General features: G+C 53.5%; 1 protein-coding gene across 2 annotated transcripts in view; it reads right to left on the minus strand.

Moving 5' to 3' along the window:
• Nucleotides 1-2,660: 2,660 nt before the first annotated feature.
• The window catches only part of LOC133342359 (treslin-like), a 56,915-nt gene continuing 34,007 nt past the window's right edge, over nt 2,661-25,568 (minus strand). For both annotated transcript variants that reach the window (XM_061551515.1, XM_061551600.1), the window contains exons 12-22: nt 19,634-19,716; nt 17,823-18,059; nt 16,875-16,959; nt 15,680-15,764; nt 15,043-15,150; nt 13,445-13,535; nt 9,068-9,138; nt 7,135-7,284; nt 6,537-6,688; nt 4,146-5,726; nt 2,661-3,632 (exon numbers count right to left, since the gene is read on the minus strand). In XM_061551515.1, coding sequence (XP_061407499.1) covers nt 2,667-3,632; nt 4,146-5,726; nt 6,537-6,688; nt 7,135-7,284; nt 9,068-9,138; nt 13,445-13,535; nt 15,043-15,150; nt 15,680-15,764; nt 16,875-16,959; nt 17,823-18,059; nt 19,634-19,716 — 3,609 coding nt within the window. In that variant the 3' untranslated portion in view covers nt 2,661-2,666. The remainder of the gene's footprint in view (nt 3,633-4,145; nt 5,727-6,536; nt 6,689-7,134; nt 7,285-9,067; nt 9,139-13,444; nt 13,536-15,042; nt 15,151-15,679; nt 15,765-16,874; nt 16,960-17,822; nt 18,060-19,633; nt 19,717-25,568) is intronic.

A 25,568-nucleotide genomic window follows, 5' to 3' on the forward strand; every position in this document is an offset into this window, starting at 1 on the left:
TCGGTAAAGTCACGTAGAAGGGGAAATAATAAATAATACAAATATTATACCGAAAGAACCAAGAATATGAATCCATGCAGTCACGAAAGCTTTCAATCAAAACAATATCCTACTTTAAAAAGTTATTGTATTTACTGTAACGTACTCACTCCAATCGAGAAGACTCTGCATGGGGGTGATAGACACACATGCAGTATTTTCATTGTTTAACTTGTATGCAATCTTCATTTGAAGCTTTCGTGACGGCAGGAATCCATACTCTTTGGTTCTTTCGGTAAAGTCACGTGGGTAGAAAAATAATCGATCACGACGTTTCGATCGCAACACAAGCAATCGTTCTCAGGTGGGACAACCACAGCAAGACAAACTGCTGAAGTAGGTGAGGTTATAATAACTGTGTTTTATACCCTTCTATCTGGCAACAAAACTGACACCTATTTTACAAGGAGTCATGTTTGCATAGACCACAATACCTGCAGCCATAATGCAAACAAAAACATAACTCTGATAATATATGCACTGTCCTTTAAGTTGATTGGTCCACACCCGAGACAGCTTTCCTTAGAGCCTAGTCTCACATGGGTTGGACCAGAGCCTAGTCTCACATGGGTTGGACCAGATCTGGTCCAACCCATATGAGACTAGGCTCTAAGGAAAGCTGTCTCGGGTGTGGACCAATCAACTTCAAGGACAGTGCACATACATTATCAGAGTTATGTTTTTTATTTGCATTATGGCTGCAGGTATTGTGGTCTATGCAAACATGACTCCTTGTAAAAAAGGTGTCAGTTTTGTTACCAGATAGAAGGGTAAAAAACCAATTATCAATGGTGCAGGTGAGGGGGGGGGGGCAGGGCAGATTGGAGAGTGATGCAGAGAGAGAGAAAGACACACAAAGAGTCGGAAATAACAGGTGACATAGGCAGGTAGGATGGAAACATCACAGCCAGTTAGGTAAAGTCTTAACTGACTGTGATATTTCCATCCTACCTGCCTATGTCACCTGTTATTTCCGACTCTCTGTGTGTCTTTCTCTCTCTCTCTCTGTGCATCTCTCTCTGATCTGCCCCCCCCCCCTTCTCTCTCCCCCCTACTGCCAAGGCCTACTATATACTACACTACACTACACACTACTACACTACACTATACACTACACACTACTATACACTACACTATACACTACTATACTACACTATACACTACACTATAGACTACACACTACTATACACTACACTATACACTACACTATACACTACTACACTACACTATATAACCCCGTGCCACGGCAGATCTCTCGTCTACTTCAGCAGTTGTTTCTTGCTGTGGTTGTCCCACCTGACGACGATTGCTCGTGTTGTGATCGAAACGTCGTGATCTGTTATTGTTCTAACTTGTATGTAGTGTATAATGTCCTGCATATAATACGTTACACTGAAATCAAGCAAAGCTCCTATTTCGTCACGTACACGGTGCCGATCTCTGGCCTGGTACAGCCTTTGGAGCGGTTTTGCCGGATCGGTCCGTGACCACCGGATAATGTTGGAAGCCAGATAATGTTGGAAGCCGGATAATCACACACCAATGGTCAACTGAGTGAGCGAGTGGGCGTCAGCCCACGTAGCCCCCCCTCCCTCCCTCCCTCAGCAGGTGCAGGGCAGCAACAACAACAACAACAACCACGAGTACCGCCCACGGCACACACCGACGCACTTCAAGCCGGAGACGACGCGCGCCGGCCGTCAAGTCGGGACCAGCGGCAGGCTGCCGGAAGCCTCGGGGGGGAGTTGGCACCGCTGGAGACTGCGTCGATTCGCTCGTCCACGGAATGGCATGTGCATGGAGTATGACGGCGAATGAGACTGTCGTGAAGCTAAGACAAGGGCCACCTCCTCTTCTTTCGTGGGATCGACGGCTCCGACCCCCTGTCATGTGCAGAATCAAATTCAACACGAACCAAAACCTACCCTAGACTAACCCTTAACCTTAGACTTAACCCTAACCTAACCTTCAATTTAACGCAACCTTAAATTTAACCTAACCCCAAACTAAACTCTCAATTAAACCTTCCCCATAACTAACCCTAACCTTAAATATAACCGAACCCTACCCCAAACTAAACACTACATTAAACCCAACCCAACTGTAACCCGAACCTAACCTTAGCCTAACCCATCACCTGTTTTCCACGAGGCTGCTGCTGCTGCTGCAATGGATGCTGCTGCTGCTGCAATGGATGCTGCTGCTGCTGCAATGGATGCTGCTGCTGCTGCAATGGATGCTGCTGCTGCTGCAATAAATGCTGCTGCTGCAATGGATGCTGCTGCTGCTGCAATGGATGCTGCTGCTGCTGCAATGGATGCTGCTGCTGCTGCAATGGATGCTGCTGCTGCTGCTGCAATGGATGCTGCTGCTGCAATGGATGCTGCTGCTGCAATGGATGGTGCTGCTGCTGCAATGGATGCTGCTGCAATGGATGCTGCTGCAATGGATGCTGCTGCTGCTGCTGCAATGGATGCTGCTGCTGCTGCTGCTGCAATGGATGCTGCTGGTTTGGCCAAATTCCAATTCACACAGCGTGGGACGGAGGGCGGAGGAGTGTCCCAGCAGGGTGGGGGGTGGGGGGTGGGGGGTGGGGGGTGGGGTGTGGCCAGTGACCCACACAGATTTCAGAACCCATCGGCGCCTCGGCCGTCCCCTGGCCAATTCGTGCCAAGAGCCGTCGAGCAGCCGGTCAAGCCCCTGATCCCCGTGCGCCGGCCCTCCTGGCACCCACCTGCGGGGCTCGAGAAGACGTTGTCGTCGCTGCCGCCGGCGGCGCCGCCGGCGGTGGCGGTAAACGAGAAGGCGGCGCTCCCTCTCGGGGAGGACCAGCCCCGCTCCGTCTCCGAGCGCGGCCGCTTGGCCAACTGCGGCGCCGCCCACGGCACCGCGGCGTCGCCGCCCTCCTCCTCCTCCTCTTCCACCGGGGAAGAGAGGCAGCGGCCGGCTCGCCTCTTCCTGCTGGAGCCCAGGCCGAAGCCGGCGCCGCCGGAGCCGCCCCACCGGGAGCCCAGGCCGTATCCGGCACCGCCGCTCCACCGGGCTCCCCACGTCGCCTCCCTCGGCGGGGAGCTGTCGGGCAGCGCAAACACGCCGTCCGCCTCCGCCGCGCCGAGCCCGCCGTCCCACGGCGCCGGCTTGAGTCCGGGGGCCGCGGGAGAAGCGCCGCCGCCCGCCCGCTTCTTGCGAGGCCACCGCCGGATGGCTGGACTCTGCGCGGGCGACGCGGCGCTCGCGGCGCTGCCGGCGCTCTGCGGGGGCGTGGAGGACGACGCGGGCGGCGTGAGCGCGTGGCAGATGCGAGTCTGCACGCGGCGCGGGCTCGGGGAGGCCGAGGCTCGGCGCACGCGGCACGACGGCGGCGTACGTTGATCCCCGGCCTCCGCCAGCCGCCGGTGCGACGAGTGCCGGCCGCAGCGGTGGTGAGATGTGGCGGCGGCGGTGTCGTCGTCGACCGGTGCCCGCGGTCGGTCCCGGCCGTCCTCGTTCAATTCCCACGAGCCGGCGCGCTTCAGCCGCGGCTCGAGCGGCCCCGAGCCCCGCGGCAGCAGCGCCGGCGGCGACGGTTCCTCCTCGCACTGGCGTCGAGCGTCCTGCCGGGGGGGCACGAGCGGCAGGCGAACAACGCGAGTTACACGACCGCAATTGCCCGCGGCCAATCGACATTCAACGGCTTCCCCAACCCCAAATCTGCCGTGTCGACTCGCGACCCTGCGATGCAGCAATGCACAGGGCCGGCACCGGCGTACGGGAATCCATTTCGCTAATCCGTCTCCGCGGGGAGGACGTGCTCTTAGGCACGTTCCTTTCCTTAGATCGGCGTGCAATAACTTCCAAGCAGACACATTCGTCGATGTCACTGCCTACCTAAAAAAGAATCGTTTACAGTAGTCCCTCTGTTAACAGTGACATCGGTTAATGGTTTTTGTTGTTAATGTTTTGCCTCCCATAGGACTCCCCGTGGTTTCGACTGGTTAAAAAAATGTATTTACGTGACTTTACCGAAAGACCAAAAGAATGTGAATTCCTGCAGTCATGAAAGCTTTAAGTCAAGACGAAATAATAGTTTAGTAAAGCAGTAAACCCGGGGACGAGCGCGTCTCTACCTTAGTGGCGCTTGGGTGCCAGGCGCCAGCGGCCACCGCCGCCGCCGGCGAGGACTGCAAGGCCTCGGCGCGCCGCTGCCTCCGGTCCACCGTGAGCCGCAGGGAGTAGCTGCCGCCGCCGCCGGGGGGGGTAAGAAGCGGCGACGGCCGCGGCGGCTCCAGCAAGGTCTCCGCCGGCGCCCCGCCGGCGCCCGTCGGCTTTCGGCGCAGGCGCACGCCCACGCCCTCTCGCTTGCCGCGCGGCGACGCCAACTCCCACTCGGGTGACGCGAGGCTCCCGGCACCGGCGGGCGACGAGGAAAGCGTCATCTCGTTCAACGCGTCCTCCTCCTCATCCTCCTCATCCTCCACATCCTCCTCCTCGCTCCATCTCCCCCCTCTCGCAGCGTTTCTGGAAGCGAAACCATCCGGCTCCTGTCCACGTTCTCCCGCACCCCTTTCTGCCGCCCCTCGGTCGGCCGAGCCACTCCTCCTGCCGTCTCCACGCGCCGTCTCCACGCGGCTTCCAGCGCCGGCGCCCCCTCCGCTCGGGCACCTCCCGGGAGACCTCCCGGGAGACATCCCGAGAGACCTCCTGGGAGACCTCCTGGGAGACCTCCTGATCTCCGGTGCTGGCGCCCGTGACGCCGTCCCAACTCCGTGCTCCGGCACGCGTGGAGGCGTCGGCGGCGATTCCCGTGAGCCCCTCGCGAGCGTCTTGCCGGCGGCGGCGGCGGCGTCGCCTCCGAGCGGCGCTGGCGGTCGTTCCTTTGGCGTCTTCGGCGCGGGCCTCTCGTCGCGCCCCTCTCCGACTCCGCCGGGGAACTCTGGCGGAAGCGCCAGCTGCCTCTTGGCCGGGGTCATCAGGGGCGAGCGCAGCAGGTCCGAGCACTCGCTGCGCGTTCGCGGCAAGCACCGAGCCGGCGCCCGCCTCCCGCCGCCGCCGGGAGACTGGCGTGGACGCGTCCAGGGGACGACGCCACGCTCCATCGACACGGCGCGAGGGGCACGAGGGGTGCGTGGGGTACATGGGGTACGAGGGGTGCGAGGGGTGAGAGGGGTACGAGGGGTACGAGGGGTGCGTGGGGTACGAGGGGTGCGAGGGGTCCTCGCCACGTGCCCCACACCGGGGGTCTCGGGGGTTCCAGGAACGCGACCGCTGCGAGGAGTCTGGGGCGTGGGGGTCAGGCGGCGGGGCAATCTTGTAGAGGACACGGGGGTCCCGGGGGTCCCGGGGGTGCCGGGGGTGCAGGGGAAGCCTCGCGAGAACCGGGGGCTGCGGCAGGGGGGCGGCGTGCCGGGCGGGGAGGGTGCCGGGCCGCCGTCGTCGTCGGCGCGCCCCGGCGCCCGCGACGGCGTGCGGGGGCTGCGTGACCGCGGCGGCGGCTCCGTCGTCGTCGTCGTCGAGCTCGATTCGAACCGCACTTTGGAGGGAGTGCGGCGCGAGCGCCGGCTCCTGGCGGCGCTGGCGCGCGGGGGGCCGGAGGGGCCGGCGGACGGCCGCGGCCCGGTTGTGGTGGCGGCGGCGCTGGCGCTCGACGGGGCGAAGAGGCGGCGCGACAGCTTCGAGGGGCTGCGCACGCGGCCCAGGAGGGCGCCGTCCTGCGGAGAGCGCCGGCCATGCGGCACGAGCGAACCGGGGGGAGGGGGGGGGTACAGAAGCGGCGTTCTGGTGAGTGCGCTGCTTAATCACGTCACTGTGGCGCCGTTAATCAGCACCACGCCCGGCCACCTTTGTCTCTCCAATGCCGGTGTGGGTTGGCTACATACGGTACGAAATAAATTCAACATACGTAAACATGTATACACCGCACCGGGTCCTCATTTAAAGCAGAGTCAACCTAGAGGAGGCCCATGGTTGGCTCAATGGTGTTGGTTGGGAGCGAGAATGGAACTCAGGTCGCCAGGCTCAGAGCTCCTTCCTCCCGCACCTCCGATTAGCACGGTTGGCGACATACGGTGTGAAAGAAGTTCAACGCACACACACGTATCATCACGTCACTATGGAGCCGTTTAAAATACGAATGTTCATGGGCCCAATAGCAGATATTGGGACCAAATAAAGTAGCCAAACATTGGTCCAACCAATGTTTTGACATGACGGGTGAATTATTTGATAGCTATATTCTTAGGTTTTTTCGGTAAAGTCACGTATTTGATAGCTCCACTCATTTCAAATGGGTATCAAACACTTCACTTATCGTCGGTCACACGAAGAAACCGCGACCGCAATGAGCGACGCCACCGCAGGTGTTAGCGACGAGCGGGGCACCTGCCCTGGGCTCCAAGGCATTGCGACGCGGCTGAAGCTCACGGCCGTGCGTCCCCCCTCTGGCCCATCGCGCCGGACCCCCCCGCCCCCACCCCCACCCGCCCCCCAAACCCCCCCCCACCCCGCCCCCGCGGCCTCACCCGCTGGAAGGCCCCGCCGGCGAGATGCCGGGACGGCCGTGGGTCGGAGGCGATGGCGTCGGGGCTCTGCTGGGTCGCCGCAAACAGCAGCTTGCGTGGAGACGGAGCTGCGGAGGAGGAGGCGGCGGCCTTACGCGGCGACATGGAGCGTTCTGAAAATCACAGGCGGCACACTGAGACGCGGCACTCTGAGACGCGGCACACGCAGACGCAGCAGACGTGGCACTCTGAGATGCGGCAATCTGAGACCCACACACACACACAGTGCAACCGGTATTGGACAAAACATCCCCATGCTGAAAAATGTCCTGCAAATTACTCAATTGAACTCACACGCAACAGCAGCAGCAAACCTGGCAAAAAACCCTCGTCAAAAAGTCTTGATTGGTGAATAAACGAGCAGAATGATGATAATAACAATCTCAAGATGCTGATGGCCGTTTGGCAACCGTAGTTTTTGTCATTTTTAGTCGCCAAGAGGAATTCGTGGCAGCACAGCGGTGGCGCTTTTTGCGAAGGCGCCTCATCCAGCAGCGGATTAACCACGGCTGACAATGACGCCGACGGGCAGTTGCCGTAACCCCCGACCCCCACCCACCTCTGCCGGCCTGGCTGCCCTGCGTGGCGGCGGCGGCCTCCTGCGTTGAGACGGAGGCGGCGGCGCGAGAGAGCGGCTGAGAGGCGGCGTAGAAGGAGGAGCGGCGCGAGTGGAGCCGCGGGCTGCGGCGCACGTCCTGGGTGCCCGCGGCTGCAGAGCACACCCAGTGTCGTCGTCATCGTCAACGCCATCGTCATCAGCAACACCATCATCATCACCATCATTGTCAACGCCATCGTCATCAGCAACACCATCGTCATCGTCAACGCCATCGTCATCAGCAACACCATCATCATCACCATCATCGTCAATGCCATCACCAGCGAACAAGATCGTCATCACAATCATCATCGTCAATACCATCGTCATCAGCAACACCATCATCATCACGATCATCGTCGTCAACATCATCATCGCCGTCAATGCCATCACCAGCAACAAGATTGTCATCACAATCATCATCGTCAATACCATCGTCATCAACAACACCATCATCATCACGATCATCGTCAACGCCATCACCAGCAACAAGATCGTCATCACAATCATCATCGTCAATACCATCGTCATCAGCAACACCATCATCATCACGATCATCGTCAACGCCATCACCAGCAACAAGATTGTCATCACAATCATCATCGTCAATACCATCGTCATCAGCAACACCATCATCATCACGATCATCGTCAACGCCATCACCAGCAACAAGATTGTCATCACAATCATCATCGTCAATACCATCGTCATCAGCAACACCATCATCATCACGATCATCGTCAACGCCATCACCAGCAACAAGATCGTCATCACGATCATCATCGTCAATACCATCGTCATCAGCAACACCATCATCAACACCATCATCGCAGTCAATGCCATCACCAGCAACAAGATCGTCACAATGATCATCATCGTCAACGCCATCGTCAATGCTATCGTCACCAGCAACACCATCGTCATCACGATCATCGTTGTCGTCAACACCATCGTCACCAGCAACACCATCGTCATCACTATTATCATCAACACCATCATCATCGTCGTTGTTGACATCAATATTCATCGTAAACACCTTTTACTCCACCAACACCACCATCAACATCAACACCACCACCACATCATGACAACACTGTGACAACATTGCATCATGACGTATCAATCACCACCGCCACATAAACCATCACCCCCACCACATTAACCATCACCACATTAACCATCACCGCCACCACAATAACCATCACCACATTAACCACCACCACAAAATTAACCATCACCACAATAACCATCACCATCACCACATTAACCATCACCACCACCGCCACATTAACCATCATCACCCCCATCACATTAACCATCACCACATTAACCATCAACGCCACCACAATAACCATCACCACCACATTAACCATCACCACAATAACCATCACCACCACCACATTAACCACCACCACCAAATTAACCATCACCACAATAACCATCACCACCACCACATTAACCATCATCACCACCACCACATTAACCATCACCACCACCACTACCCCATTAACCATCAACGCCACCACAATAACCATCACCACCACATTAACCATCACCACAATAACCATCACCACCACCACATTAACCACCACCACCAAATTAACCATCACCACAATAACCATCACCACCACCACATTAACCATCATCACCACCACCACATTAACCATCACCACCACCACTACCACATTAACCATCACCACCACTACCACATTAACCATTACCACCACCACCACATTAACCATCACCACCACATTAACCATCACCACCACCCCACATTAACCATCACCACCACATTAACCATCACCATCACCACCACCACCACATTAACCATCTCTACATCAACCACCGCCGCCGCCGCCAGCAGCAGCAGCAGCGGCATGGCCCCCGTGCGCACCTCGGTGGAGAGGCTTGCACGGAGACTCCTGCACCACGGTGACGCTGGCGCCGTCGCACGCACCATGCTCCCTACGCACACGCAAAGACAAAGATCCCCGTATAGCCTTTACACACTGTTGGGGCAAGTGCTGTTAGCGAGCACCTATGAAGCCCGGAACGGCACACGAGGGGGTTGGTGGTCAGCCCCACGCCCGGCCGCCTTTGTCTCCCCAGTGGCGATGTTTACACACCGCACCAGGTACTCATTTGAGGCTGAGTCGACCTCGGAGAGGTCCAGGACCGGTTCAGATAATCGTCACTGGTGTTGGCCATGAGCAGGAATGGAATTCGGGGTTTAAACTAAACTGTTTTAACACGTAGGCTTTCGCGACCAATATCATCCATAATAGGTTTTTTTTTTTGGGTTAGATCGCGTAATTTGTCTGGCTGTCGCCTGATGAAGCTAGTTGTAATTACTGGAGAAACGTCGTACTCAAGATTGTAAATGTTGTGGCTTGGATCTCCAACACACCGGTTAGTGCTGTACTAGTGACGAATTGGCACGTTTACGTGACAACCCTTACTAGTTGGCTGTGTCGGGTGGTGGAGGCGGGGGGTTTAACAACACATTTATATAATTATACGCGATCTAACCCCCAAAAGAACCCTCTATTAAACTGTTTTATTTGACCACGTAAGGCCCCACTGAGCTATGTAGCTTCTTCAGAAGCAACCTGGCTATCACAAGTGACAGCTCAACGATTGGGCTTATCACGTTGAAATGTATAACAGCCAGATACCGGATTACCCGAAGATAGTTCCACGCGACCACATGGAGAGCATGCCAACTCCAAATATACAGCAGGCTTCAGGGTTGGGATCGAACCCACCGCCTCCTGCATACCAGGCGAGGTAGTTAACATCCCACCGCCGAGGGTCATCGGGTTCATAGTACGTTGCGCTCACCAACGCACGGACACGCGCCGCCCTGGCCGTCTAACACGACGCACGTGCTCGTCTCTGCACGCGTGAGTCCGATGGTCACCTGACATCTGTTCCATGTTTGACCGTAGCGCGGTTTGAGTAGTGGCACCACGATCGGTCAAGGGGTAATTTTACTCGTGCCGACTCGGGCTGCGGAGACTGTATTGGTTTGTGTTGTGCGCGATGTTTTTTAGTCGTCTCATGCGACGCAGTTGCTTTGTTTTGATTGCTATTTGCTTCATTGCCATAACTTCATCTCGTTTTTTTCCTTTTGTCGTTTTTGAGACTCATCCTGGTCTCTGAAGATCTCACCTGTCAGTCTCGAGGCGGGCCTGTGAGTGTCTACGCGAGACTGTGGGTCTCAGAGCCTGTGAGTGTCTACGCGAGACTGTGGGTCTCTACGTGAGTCTGTGGGTCTCTACGCGAGACTGTGGGTCTCAGAGCCTGTGAGTGTCTACGCGAGACTGTGGGTCTCAGAGCCTGTGAGTGTCTACGCGAGACTGTGGGTCTCTACGTGAGTCTGTGGGTCTCTACGCGAGACTGTGGGTCTCAGAGCCTGTGAGTGTCTACGCGAGACTGTGGGTCTCAGAGCCTGTGAGTGTCTACGCGAGACTGTGGGTCTCAGAGTCTGTGAGTGTCTACGCGAGTCTGTCAGTCTCGAGGCGGTGGGTGTCTACGCGAGACTGTGGGTCTCAGAGCCTGTGAGTGTCTACGCGAGACTGTGAGTGTCTACGCGAGACTGTGGGTCTCTACGTGAGTCTGTGGGTCTCAGAGACTGTGGGTCTCAGAGCCTGTGAGTGTCTACGCGAGACTGTGGGTCTCAGAGCCTGTGAGTCTCTACGCGAGACTGTGGGTCTCAGAGCCTGTGAGTGTCTACGCGAGACTGTGGGTCTCAGAGTCTGTGAGTGTCTACGCGAGACTGTGGGTCTCAGAGTCTGTGAGTGTCTACGCGAGACTGTGGGTCTCAGAGCCTGTGAGTGTCTACGCGAGACTGTGGGTCTCAAAGCTTGTGAGTGTCTACGCGAGACTGTGGGTCTCAGAGCTTGTGAGTGTCTACGCGAGACTGTGAGTCTCAGAGCCTGTGAGTGTCTACGCGAGTCTGTGGGTCTCAGAGCCTGTGAGTGTCTACGCGAGTCTGTGGGTCTCAGAGCCTGTGAGTGTCTACGCGAGACTGTGGGTCTCAGAGCCTGTGAGTGTCTACGCGAGACTGTGGGTCTCAGAGCCTGTGAGTGTCTACGCGAGACTGTGGGTCTCAGAGCCTGTGAGTGTCTACGCGAGACTGTGGGTCTCAGAGCCTGTGAGTGTCTACGCGAGACTGTGGGTCTCAGAGCCTGTGAGTGTCTACGCGAGACTGTGGGTCTCAGAGCCTGTGGGTCTCTACGCGAGACTGTGGGTCTCAGAGCCTGTGGGTCTCAGAGTCTGTGGGTCTCTACGCAAGTCTGTGGGTCTCCGAGTCTGTGGGTCTTTACGCGAGTCTCTACGCGAGACTGTGGGTGTCTACGCGAGTCTGTGGGTGTCTACGTGAGTCTGTGGGTCTCTACGTGAGTCTGTGGGTGTCTACGTGAGTCTGTGGGTCTCTACGTGAGTCTGTGGGTCTCTACGCGAGTCTGTGTGTCAGTCTGCGGGTCTATACGTGAGTCTGTGTGTCTCTACGCGAGTCTGTGGGTCTCTACGTGAGTCTGTGGGTCTCTACGTGAGTCTGTGGGTCTCTACCTGAGTCTGTGGATCTCTATGCGAGTCTGTGGGTGTCTACGGGAGTCTGTGGGTCTCTACGTGAGTCTGTGGATCTCTACGCGAGTCTGTGGGTCTCTACGGGAGTCTGTGGGTCTCTACGTGAGTCTGTGGATCTCTACGCGAGTCTGTGGGTCTCTACGGGAGTCTGTGGTCTGTATGCGAGACTGTGGGTCTGTATGCGAGACTGTGGGTCTATACATGAGTCTGTGGGTCTCTACGCGAGTCTGTGGGTCTCTACGCGAGTCTGTGGGTCTCTACGCGAGTCTGTGGGTCTCTACGGGAGTCTGTGGGTCTGTATGCGAGACTGTGGGTCTCTACGTGAGTCTGTGGGTCTCTACGTGAGTCTGTGGGTCTCTATGTGAATCTCTACGTGAGTCTGTGTGTGAGTCTGTGGGCCTCTACGTGAGTCTGCGGGTCTCTATGTGAGTCTGTGGATCTCTACGCGAGTCTGTGGGTCTCTACGCGAGTCTGTGGGTCTCTCCGTGAGTCTGTGGGTCTGTACGTGAGTCTGTGGATCTCTACGCGAGTCTGTGGGTCTCTACGGGAGTCTGTGGGTCTCAGAGCCTGTGAGTGTCTACGCGAGTCTGTGGGTCTCTACGGGAGTCTGTGGGTCTCTACGTGAGTCTGTGGATCTCTACGCGAGTCTGTGGGTCTCTACGGGAGTCTGTGGGTCTGTATGCGAGACTGTGGGTCTATACGTGAGTCTGTGGGTCTCTACGCGAGTCTGTGGGTCTCTACGCGAGTCTGTGGGTCTCTACGCGAGTCTGTGGGTCTCTACGCGAGTCTGTGGGTCTCTACGGGAGTCTGTGGGTCTGTATGCGAGACTGTGGGTCTCTACGTGAGTCTGTGGGTCTCTATGTGAATCTCTACGTGAGTCTGTGTGTGAGTCTGTGGGCCTCTACGTGAGTCTGCGGGTCTCTATGTGAGTCTGTGGGTCTCTACGCGAGTCTGTGGGTCTCTACGCGAGTCTGTGGGTCTCTCCGTGAGTCTGTGGGTCTGTACGTGAGTCTGTGGATCTCTACGCGAGTCTGTGGGTCTCTACGGGAGTCTGTGGGTCTCTACGGGAGTCTGTGGGTCTCTACGTGAGTCTGTGGATCTCTACACGAGTCTGTGGGTCTCTACGGGAGTCTGTGGGTCTCTACGCGAGTCTGTGGGTCTCTACGGGAGTCTGTGGGTCTCTACGGGAGTCTGTGGGTCTGTATGCGAGACTGTGGGTCTATACGTGAGTCTGTGGGTCTCTACGCGAGTCTGTGGGTCTCTACGCGAGTCTGTGGGTCTCTACGCGAGTCTGTGGGTCTCTACGGGAGTCTGTGGGTCTGTATGCGAGACTGTGGGTCTCTACGTGAGTCTGTGAGTCTCTACGTTAGTCTGTGGGTCTCTATGTGAATCTCTACGCGAGTCTGTGTGCGAGTCTGTGGGCCTCTACGTGAGTCTGCGGGTCTCTACGTGAGTCTGTGGGTCTCTACGTGAGTCTGTGGGTCTCTACGTGAGTCTGTGGGTCTCTCCGTGAGTCTGTGGGTCTCTCCATGAGTCTGTGGGTCTCATCGTGAGTCTGTGGGTCTCTCCGTGAGTCTGTGGGTCTCTCCGTGAGTCTGTGGGTCTCTCCGTGAGTCTCTCCGTGAGTCTGTGGGTCTCTGTGAGGCTGATGGAGCCCCGGTGGGTGATGCAGGGCACCTACCTGCCCTTGACCTGCGCCTTGAGCAGCCGCTGGGAGCACTGCTTGTGCGACGGCGTCTCCGCCACCTGCCGCGTCAGCAGCTTCACAGCGCCTGCAGAGACAAAGATCCCCCTGTAGCCTGAACAGGGTGTTGGGGCAAGTGCTATAAAACTTTAAAACTAGTTTAACTTTACCAGGTAAGGCCCACTGAGTAGCTATGTAGCTCTTTGTCAGAAGTGACCCGGCCGTCACTCCACGAAGTGGCTTTCCACGTGGAAATGTATAGCAGCCAAATACTCGAAACGCGTGATGTTGATTATTAATGTGGAGGGCAAAAGCGGAGGACCTGGAGAAAAATCCACTCAATCACGGGGAGAGAGACATGCAGACTCCAAATATACAGCGTCAGGGTCGGGATCGAACCCACGACCTCCAGTCTACCGAAACGCCCCTTGCTTACCTTTCCTACACTTTGCACTCCGATCGTTTTTTTATTTTTGTTGCAACTTTCTGACCTGCCCTTATTGTGAGAAAGAGCTTCATAGTCAATCGGATTCAGTCCCGTCTACATAAAGATTCTGATTCTGATTACGAGGGGTGGGTGGCCAGCGCCACGCCCGGCCGCCTTTGGCAACCCAGTGGCGATGTTTTACACACAGCACCAGGTACTCAATTGAGGCCGAGTCGACCTAGGTCAGGCCCAGGAGCAGTTCAAATAATCGTCACCAGTGTCGGCCGTGAGCGGGAATCGAACTCGAGTCGCAGGGTTTGTAGCACAGCGCGCTAACCGCTACACGACGGCTCCCCCCACACACAGGGTAGCACACACACACGCCCGCCCGCACGTATGCACGCATGCACGCATGCACGCATGCACACATGCACGTATGCACGCATGCACGCATGCACGCATGCACGTATGCACGCATGCACGCATGCACGCATGCACGCATGCACGCATGCACGCAGGGACGCATGCACGCAGGGACGTGTAATTTGTTGCAGAGGTTCGTGGTTCTAATCTGGCAGGCCGCCCTGGTTATGACCGGGGGTATAACCACAACACTGGATTCCAGGCCACGTGCGTAGTCACCACCGCCGAGACACGGCGGTCACCGCCGTGTCTCGGAATGCGCGAGAGCGGTTTAGCGTTGTTTTTATTTAGAGGCGTAGTTGCGCCCCGTTGTTTTTAAAGACGTTGTTATTCATCGCAGAAAACCGCAGCGACACAACCGCCACTCTACGATACTCAGCGCTGTGCCACACGCCCTCCAGCATGACCTTGTGGGAGCCGTTACGATGACGCACACGTGTACATCGGAACGGAATCGGAAGAAGAAGTGATGATGTACACCACGTACACCATCGCTACGGGAGAGGGTTGAGCTCTCATCCCAACCTTTTCCCATGTTCCTGGGCTCTCCACCTCCCTCCACCTATCCCACGACCCCCTCAACTCACGCTTCTCAAACCCAACTTTAAGGAGCATAACGATTTGGGCTGCGGTTCTCTTCTTTCGAACTCTGCTGTCCGGTCAGGTTCAATCGCCCGCCCCGCTCAAACAAGTTTAAATGTTAACGCACAATTGGGGTAGGCGTCACCGTCGACGAGTACGTTACCTCTCGAGGAGCCGGGGCGTCCGTGCTGCTGCTGGGAGCGCGGCCGCTTGCGCCCCGGCGAGCCGAGCTCCTGGCTGAACAGACTCCTCCGCACCTTGGTGGTGACGTCTGGCGAGAGAGCGAGTGAGACGCGGTCACGTCAGCCTCGCCGTGGTGGGGGGGGGGGGGGGGGGAGCGGGGGTGGACAGCCGCACGGCAAACCACCCGCACCGCAAACCACCCGCACCGCAAACCACCCGCACCGGCGGCTCCGCCGAGCGTCACGATGAGGTGAACTGGGAATTAGTGAACGGGGGATTAGTGAACGGGGGATTAGTGAATGAGGGATTAGTGAACGGGTGATGAGTTTACCAGGTATTAGTGAAAAGGGTGTTATAGTTAATAGGGGATTAGTTAATGAGGGGTTAGTTAAAAGGGGGCTAGTTCACGGGGGGATGAGTTCACGGGGGGATGAGTTCACGGGGGGATGAGTGAGTTCATGGGGGGGTGAGTGAGTTCACGGGGGGATGAGTTCACGAGGGGATGAGTGAGTTCACGGTGGGATGAGTTCACGGGGGGATGAGTTCACGGGGGGATGAGTTCACGGGGGATGAGTTAACGACGGCAGAGAGAGCGACTGATGAGGGCGGCTCTTCACCTTCGGACGTCTCGGCCTTCGCTGCGTCCGGAGCGGTGGGGACCGGGGCGGATGAGGCGGACGAGCCACTCCGGAGCGATCTCTCCTGCTCGCAAAGACGGGGACATCGCTCAGCACTCCGTCATCACCACAGTCACCACCAGCGGACCGTCATCACCAGCGTACCGTCACCACCAGCGTACCGTCATCACCAGCGTACCGTCATCACCAGTGTCATCACCAGGATTGTCGTCGTCATCAACATTGTTGTCAAAAGCCCTGTCATCATCATCGTAATCATCATCACTACCATCATCATCCACATTGTCAACACCATCATCACAGTGCAACACAAATACAGGCGGTGCCTGTTTTAACAACATTAGAATGCACGTGTGTGTATTGAACTTCTTTCGCACAGTACGTAGCCAACCGTGCGAGGTGATGATTGCGAGCTAGGTGATGATGGTGGGATGGGTAATGGTGGTGATGGTGAGTAGGATAATGGTAATGATGGTGAGTAGGGTGATAGTAATGATGGTGAGTAGGGTGATGATGGTGGTGATGGTGAGTAGGGCAGTGATGGTGAGGAGGGTGATGATGGTGATGATGGTGATGATGGTGAGTAAGGTGATGATGGTGAGGAGGGTGATGATGGTGGTGAGTATGGTGATGATGATGAGTAGGGCGATGAGGGTGATGGTGGTGATGGTGAGGAGGGTGATGATGGTGGTGATGGTGAGTAGGGTGGTGATGGTGATGATGGTGGTGATGGTGATGATGGTGGTGATGGTGATGATGATGGTGAGTAGGGCGGTGATGGTGAGGAGGGTGATGATGGTGGTGATGATGGTGGTGAGGGTGAGGAGGGTGATGATGGTGAGGAGGGTGGTGATGATGGTGAGGAGGGTGATGATGGTGGTAATGATGGTGGTGAGGGTGAGGAGGGTGATGATGGTGAGGAGGGTGGTGATGATGGTGAGGAGGGTGGTAATGATGGTGAGGAGGGTGAGTAGGGCGATGAGGGTGATGATTGTGGTGATGGTGATGATGGTGATGATGGTGGTGATGGTGATGATGATGGTGAGTAGGGCGGTGATGGTGAGGAGGGTGATGATGGTGGTGATGATGGTGGTGAGGGTGAGGAGGGTGATGATGGTGAGGAGGGTGGTGATGATGGTGGTGAGGGTGAGTTGTGCAAGCGGGCGGTGCTCACCTTCCTCACCGCACGGCTCGGCACCTCGATCTGGCGCCGGCTCTGCACCGCCTCGCACACGCTGGGGTGCCGCACCAGCGCCCGGCTGCGGCCAAACCCACAGGAGGACACAGTCGGCAAAGAGAGACAAAGATCCCCCTCGCAGCCCCAACACACCGCGGGGTCAAGTGCCGTTAGCTAGCGGGCATAACATAGGGGTGGGCGGCCAACACCGCCGGCGATGTTTTACACATCGCGCCAGGTACTACATTTGAGGCCGAGTCGACCTAGGGGAGAGGCCCCCAGGACCTGTGTTGGTGGCCGTGAGCGGGAATCGAACCCGGGTGGCCGGGCTCGGAGCGCGTGCTAACGTCCGCACAGCCGCTCTCGACGCATGCGGTACCGCACACTCAACTCGCACGCGACAAAACAACCTCATATTGCCGTCATCATCACCATCCACTCCGCTCGTTCATCCAGGACAGCCTCACTGAGTCTCAAAACAATAATTTGCAAGCGATGGATTCTTTAGCGGTGGGAAACGTTTGGGCCAATACTCCTTCCACCAACTTGCAGTGGTGAAATGTTAACTCCCTCGCCCGGTATGCAGGAGGCAGTGGGTTCCATTCCGACCCTGACGCCTGCTGCTGTATATTTGTGATTGCATGTCTCTCTCTCTCTCTCCATGTGGTCACGTGGATTCATCTCCATGTCCCCCGGTTTTTCCCTCCACATTTAGAATGAATGTCACGTGTTTAGAGTATTTGGCTGCTACTATAAATTTCCCCGTGATGATGACAAGTCGCTTCATTGAGCTATAATTTGTGATTGCCGGGTCCCTTCTGAAAAGAGCTATACATCTCAGTGGGCCTTACCTAGTAAAGTAAAACATTATTTAGTTTAAGGGGTGGCCGGAACCAGAGGGGCGGGGGCGTCGCCCGCAGGCGCGGCCGAGAAGCCGGCTCCTACCTGCGACTCCGGCGCTCGCCGATCTCGCTGCGGTGCGACGACGACACGGAAAGATCCCCGCCGCCGCCACTCGCCGGCGCCACCGCCGCTCCTCCGTCATCGTCGTCCTCGTCCTCCTGCGAGGGCGAGTCCTCGCTGAAGAAGTCGTCCGGCAGCATCTGGCGGAGGCTGCGGGGGACATCCTGCCCCAGGTTGGAGTAGAGGGCTCCCAGCACCCTAGGGACGCGGCTCGCGAACCTGCGGGGACGGGTCGGCAGTCGGCGACGACTTCTCTCACGGCGAGGACAAACTGAAACTTGTTTTGTTTTAACCAGGTAAGGCCCACATTGAGCCACAGGAGTGGTTCTTAGACCCCTCCTCAAAATGCACGATTCATGGTCTATCCGCTGCTGGATGAAGGCCTCTCTATACCATCGACTAAAATATTTCTATTTTATTTTACCAGGTGTGGCCCACCGAGCTCTACGGCTATTTTTCACAAGCGACCTGGCCATCACGAATGTCAGCTCAACAAAAGTGGCTCAGCATCAAGTAGAAATTCATTGCAGCCAATCGGACGGGAAGGCGACAGTTCACGAAACTGAGGGTCGGCGATTTCCCACTGCTCAGACGAGCAGCGAGGCAGTGGTGCTCACCTCCTGTTCACAGCCCCGCAGAGGCAGTGGTGGAATCCATAGGACAACACCCATCGACTTTCCCACAAAGTGGTACCTCTTTTATCGACCAGAGAGATGATGGGCTAAGTCTCAATCCCCCGACCAGGATTTGAACCCGTGGACCTTCCCCATTGCGAGCTCTACCGCTGAGCCACTGGGCTACGTGAGCGGCGGTGGCTAGGAGATGTTCACAACCTCGCCTGGTATACAGAAGCTCGTGGGTTCGATCCTGACCCTGACGCCTGCTGCTGTATATTTGGAGTTTGTGTGTCTCTCTCTCCCTGTGGTCACGTGGATTTTTCTCCAGGTCCACCACGCGTTTGGAGTATTTGGCTGCTACTATCAATTTCCACATGACAAGCCACTTTCATATTATAGTGCGTATGTTCGTCATTGTGGATGTTCCTAAGTGTGGATGTTCCTAAGTGCGTATGTTCGTCAGTGTGTATGTTCGTGAGTGTGGTTGTACGCGAGTGTGGATGTTCGTTCGTATCTTGTGGACTGCCTGTACACAGCTAATACGGATTTAATTGATGAGCCTCCCTTCCTCACACGGTTGTCTCATACTTCACTGATATTGACCACGTCAAGAAATTGAACCGGTACTGGGCTATGTGCATGCATTCACCATATAGTCTTAAACAGGGTGTCGGGGTTAAGCGCTGTTAGCCAGCACCTATGAAGGCCGGCACGACACACGAGGGGGAGGGGCGGGGTCGCCAACCCCAAGCCCAGCCGCCTTTGTCTTCCCAGTGCCGATGATTTACATTAATTTGATGCTATAAATGTCCAAACGATTGTCCACTTAGTTGAGCTATCATTTGTGGCCAGGTCGCTTCTGAAAAACAAGTTAATACCTCACTGGGCTTTGCCTGGTAGGATGAGGATGGTTTAGTTTCATTTGGATGTGTTTGGGTGAAACGTATGCCTTTCCAGTGCTTTGCACGACTATCGTGTTGTTTGTTGTTGTAACAATCTGACTCCGTGCCCCTAACTGGACTCCTGTGAAAAAAAGAGCTTTCTCGCTCATCGGATTCCTCCTCCTGCTGCGGTATAAACCACGATTCCGATTCCGATCCACGACAAGCGTCGCCGCCTCGTCCGGAGACGATTCACCGGCGACCGCAGCCGGGGGGGGTGGGAGCGAACCCTCACCGATCCAGGACCTCCTCGCTCAGGAACTTGTTGAGGAAGCCAGGGTCCGTCGTGAGCGAGATCGTCCTCAGCAAGTCGGTCACCTGCACGCGGCCGCACAACGCTCGTTAGGAGAGACTTGGAAGGCGGGGGGCGGACTTCGCACGGACCGCACCGTTTCACCCCCTCTATCCCGTCGCGACGACGTCCAGCAAGTTGCAGGATGGTGGCGTGGGGTGGGCGTCCCCCCGTTCACCGCCGAATCTCGGAACGCGCCAGCGGCTCGGCATCAATTTTCATTTCAAGGGACGCATGCAGAGCGCCGTTACTCACCGCAGAGAACCGTCGCGACACGGCCGCCGTCACTCCACAATAGCTGGCGCCAAAACTGTGCCACGCGTGCCCCCTCCTGAGTGGCCTTGCGAAAGCCTCGGTACCGATAAAGTTATTTTAGTTTTTCTTACGATTCTGTAAGACTCCTTGAAGGTGGCAGGGAATTGTAAGAAAAACTGATGACTCACGCGTACGTCGTCGGAACGTGAGAGTGTTAACTTAGAAATCACGATCAACGGCATCAATGCGGTAATCATTGTTCTCCAAAGCAACGACACCACAAGTGAAGCCTTAGCTGGAGCCCATCCCTCGTGTACACAGGAGAGCCTCACGGAGGCCCGTGGGTCTTCTCAGGGGGAACCTCTCAAGTCTTCTCAGGAGGGGAGCGACAATTGCTGTGTAGGTTACAATCATCCACAAGAGTCTTTGTTTTGGGTTAGATCGCGTAAATATATAAATGTGTCGTTAAACCCGCCACCACCCAACACAGCCAACTAGTAAGGGTTGTCACGTGAACAGAACGTGCCAATTCGTCACTAGTACAGCACGCCGGTGTGTTGTGGAGCCAAGCCACAACATTTACGACGATTCGCCAGTAATTACAACTATCTTCATCAGGCGATAGCCAGATTTGTGGAGAAGTCCAACTGTTTCGTTCCCAAAAAAGAAAGCTCTTATGGATGAAATTGGTCGCGAAAGCCTACGTGTTAAAGGATTCAATCAGAGTAATTTGAGGTGTAGGTTTTCACATGTTGGAGCCTTACACGGCTACCCGGAGGCTTATACGACAACATGGAGGCTTATACTACAACACGGAGACTTACGCTACTACACAGAGACTTACTCTACAACACACAGACTTACACTACAACACAGAGACTTACACTACAACACAGAGACTTACACTACAACACAGAGACTTGCGCTACAACACAGAGACTTGCGCTACAACACAGAGACTTGCGCTACAACACAGAGACTTACACTACAACACAGAGACTTACACTACAACACAGAGACTTACACTACAACACAGAGACTTACACTACAACACAGAGACTTACTCTACAACACAGAGACTTACTCTACAACACAGAGACTTACACTACAACACAGAGACTTACTCTACAACACAGACTTACACTACAACACAGAGACTTACACTACAACACAGAGACTTACACTACAACACAGAGACTTACACTACAACACAGAGACTTACACTACAACACAGAGACTTACTCTACAACACAGAGACTTACTCTACAACACAGAGACTTACACTACAACACAGAGACTTACACTACAACACAGAGACTTACACTACAACACAGAGACTTACACTACAACACAGAGACTTACTCTACAACACAGAGACTTACTCTACAACACAGAGACTTACACTACAACACAGAGACTTACACTACAACACAGAGACTTACACTACAACACAGAGACTTACACTACAACACAGAGACTTACACTACAACACAGAGACTTACACTACAACACAGAGACATACACTACAACACTGAGACTTACGCTACAACACTGAGACTTACGCTACAACACTGAGACTTACGCTACAACACAGAGACTTACTCTACAACACTGAGACTTACTCTACAACACTGAGACATACACTACAACACAGAGACATACACTACAACACTGAGACTTACTCTACAACACTGAGACTTACGCTACTACACAGAGACTTACTCTACAACACTGAGACTTACTCTACAACACTGAGACATACACTACAACACAGAGACATACACTACAACACAGAGACATACACTACAACACTGAGACTTACGCTACAACACTGAGACTTACGCTACAACACTGAGACTTACGCTACAACACAGAGACTTACTCTACAACACTGAGACTTACGCTACAACACAGAGACTTACTCTACAACACTGAGACTTACTCTACAACACTGAGACTTACTCTACAACACAGAGACTTACTCTACAACACAGAGACTTACACTACAACACAGAGACTTACTCTACAACACTGAGACTTACTCTACAACACAGAGACTTACGCTACAACACAGAGACTTACTCTACAACACTGAGACTTACTCTACAACACTGAGACTTACTCTACAACACAGAGACTTACTCTACAACACTGAGACTTACGCTACAACACAGAGACTTACTCTACAACACAGAGACTTACTCTACAACACTGAGACTTACTCTACAACACTGAGACTTACGCTTACAACACAGAGACTTACTCTACAACACAGAGACTTACTCTACAACACTGAGAACTTACTCTACAACACTGAGACTTACTCTACAAACACAGAGACTTACTCTACAACACTGAGACTTACTCTACAACACAGAGACTTACGCTACAACACAGAGACTTACTCTACAACACAGAGACTTACTCTACAACACTGATACTTACTCTACAACACTGAGACTTACGCTACAACACAGAGACTTACTCTACAACACAGAGACTTACTCTACAACACTGAGACTTACTCTACAACACGAGACTTACTCTACAACACAGAGACTTACTCTAAAAACACTGAGACTTACTCTACAACACAGAGACTTACTCTACAACACAGAGACTTACTCTACAACACAGAGACTTACTCTACAACACAGAGACTTACGCTACAACACAGAGACTTACTCTACAACACAGAGACTTACTCTACAACACTGAGACTTACGCTACAACACTGAGACTTACTCTACAACACAGAGACTTACGCTACAACACAGAGACTTACTCTACAACACAGAGACTTACTCTACAACACTGAGACTTACACTACAACACAGAGACTTACTCTACAACACTGAGACTTACGCTACAACACAGAGACCTTACTCTACAACACTGAGACTTACTCTACAACACTGAGACTTACTCTACAACACTGAGACTTACTCTACAACACAGAGACTTACTCTACAACACAGAGACTTACGCTACAACACAGAGACTTACTCTACAACACAGAGACTTACGCTACAACACAGAGACTTACGCTACAACACAGAGACTTACTCTACAACACAGAGACTTACGCTACAACACAGAGACTTACTCTACAACACTGAGACTTACGCTACAACACAGAGACTTACTCTACAACACTGAGACTTACTCTACAACACTGAGACTTACTCTACAACACTGAGACTTACTCTACAACACAGAGACTTACTCTACAACACAGAGACTTACGCTACAACACAGAGACTTACTCTACAACACAGAGACTTACACTACAACACTGAGACTTACTCTACAACACAGAGACTTACACTACAACACTGAGACTTACGCTACAACACAGAGACTTACTCTACAACACAGAGACTTACACTACAACACAGAGACTTACTCTACAACACAGAGACTTACTCTACAACACAGAGACTTACTCTACAACACTGAGACTTACTCTACAACACTGAGACTTACTCTACAACACAGAGACTTACGCTACAACACAGAGACTTACGCTACAACACAGAGACTTACGCTACAACACAGAGACTTACGCTACAACACAGAGACTTACGCTACAACACAGAGACTTACTCTACAACACAGAGACTTACTCTACAACACAGAGACTTACTCTACAACACTGAGACTTACTCTACAACACAGAGACTTACTCTACAACACTGAGACTTACGCTACAACACTGAGACTTACGCTACAACACAGAGACTTACTCTACAACACTGAGACTTACTCTACAACACAGAGACTTACTCTACAACACAGAAGACTTACTCTACAACACAGAGACTTACCACTACAACACAGAGACTTACACTCACAACACAGAGACTTACTCTACACCACTGAGACTTACTCTACAACACTGAGACTTACACTACAACACAGAGACTTACTCTACAACACAGAGACTTACACTACAACACAGAGACTTACTCTACAACACGAGACTTACTCTACAACACAGAGACTTACTCTACAACACAGAGACTTACCTACAACACAGAGACTTACTCTACAACACAGAGATTACACTACAACACAGAGACTTACTCTACAACACAGAGACTTACTCTACAACACTGAGACTTACTCTACAACAATGAGACTTACACTACAACACTGAGACTACTCTACAAACTGAGCCTTACACTACAACACTGAGACCTTACTCTACAACACTGAGACTTACACTACAACACTGAGACTTACTCTACAACACTGAGACTACTCTACAACACTGAACTACACTACAACACTGAGACTTACTCTACAACACTGAGACTTACCTACAACACAGAGACTTACACTACAACACAGAGACTTACGCTACAACACAGAGACTTACACTACAACACTGAGACTTACTCTACAACACAGAGACTTACACTACAACACAGAGACTTACTCTACAACCAGAGACTTACACTACAACACAGAGACTACGCTACAACACAGAGACTTACTCTACAACACAGAGACTTACGCTACACACAGAGACGTTACTCTACAACACAGAGGACTTACTCTACAACACAGAGACTTTACAGCTAACAACACAGAGACTTACTCTACAACACAGAGACTTACTACTACAACACCAGAGACTTACACTACAACACAGAGACTTACCGCTACAACACAGAGACTTACACTACAACACAGAGACTTACGCTACAACACAGAGACTTACTCTACAACACAGAAGACCTTACGCTAGCAACACCAGGACTTACACTACAACACAGAGACTTACGCTACAACACAGAGACGTACGCTACAACACAGAGACTTACTCTACAACACAGAGACTTACGCTACCACACAGAGACTTACTCTACAACACAGAGACTTACCTCTACAACACAGAGACTTACGCTACAACACATAGACTTACTCTACAAACACAGAGACTTACTCTACAACACAGAGACTTACGCTACAACACTGAGACTTACACTACAACACAGAGACTTACTCTACAACACAGAGACTTACGCTACAACACAGAGACTTACTCTACAACACAGAGACTTACTCTACAACACAGAGACTTACTCTACAACACAGAGACTTACTCTACAACACAGAGACTTACGCTACAACACAGAGACTTACACTACAACACAGAGACTTACTCTACAACACAGAGACTTACTCTACAAACACAGAGACTTACTCTACAACACAGAGACTTACGCTACAACACAGAGACTTACTCTACAACACAGAGACTTACTCTACAACACAGAGACTTACACTACAACACAGACTTACTCTACAACACTGAGACTTACACTACAACACTGAGACTTACTCTACAACACAGACTTACTCTACAACACAGAGACTTACACTACAACACAGAGACTTACACTACAACACAGACTTACTCTACAACACTGAGACTTACACTACAACACTGAGACTTACTCTACAACACTGAGACTTACACTACAACACAGAGACTTACACTACAACACAGAGACTTACGCTACAACCAGAGACTTACTCTACAACACAGAGACTTACACTACAACACAGACTTACTCTACAACACTGAGACTTACGCTACAACACAGAGACTTAC

The sequence above is a fragment of the Lethenteron reissneri genome, chromosome 1 (genome assembly GCF_015708825.2).
Source record: "Lethenteron reissneri isolate LAM-NWPU_2019-01 chromosome 1, ASM1570882v1, whole genome shotgun sequence".
Lineage (NCBI taxonomy): Eukaryota > Metazoa > Chordata > Hyperoartia > Petromyzontiformes > Petromyzontidae > Lethenteron > Lethenteron reissneri.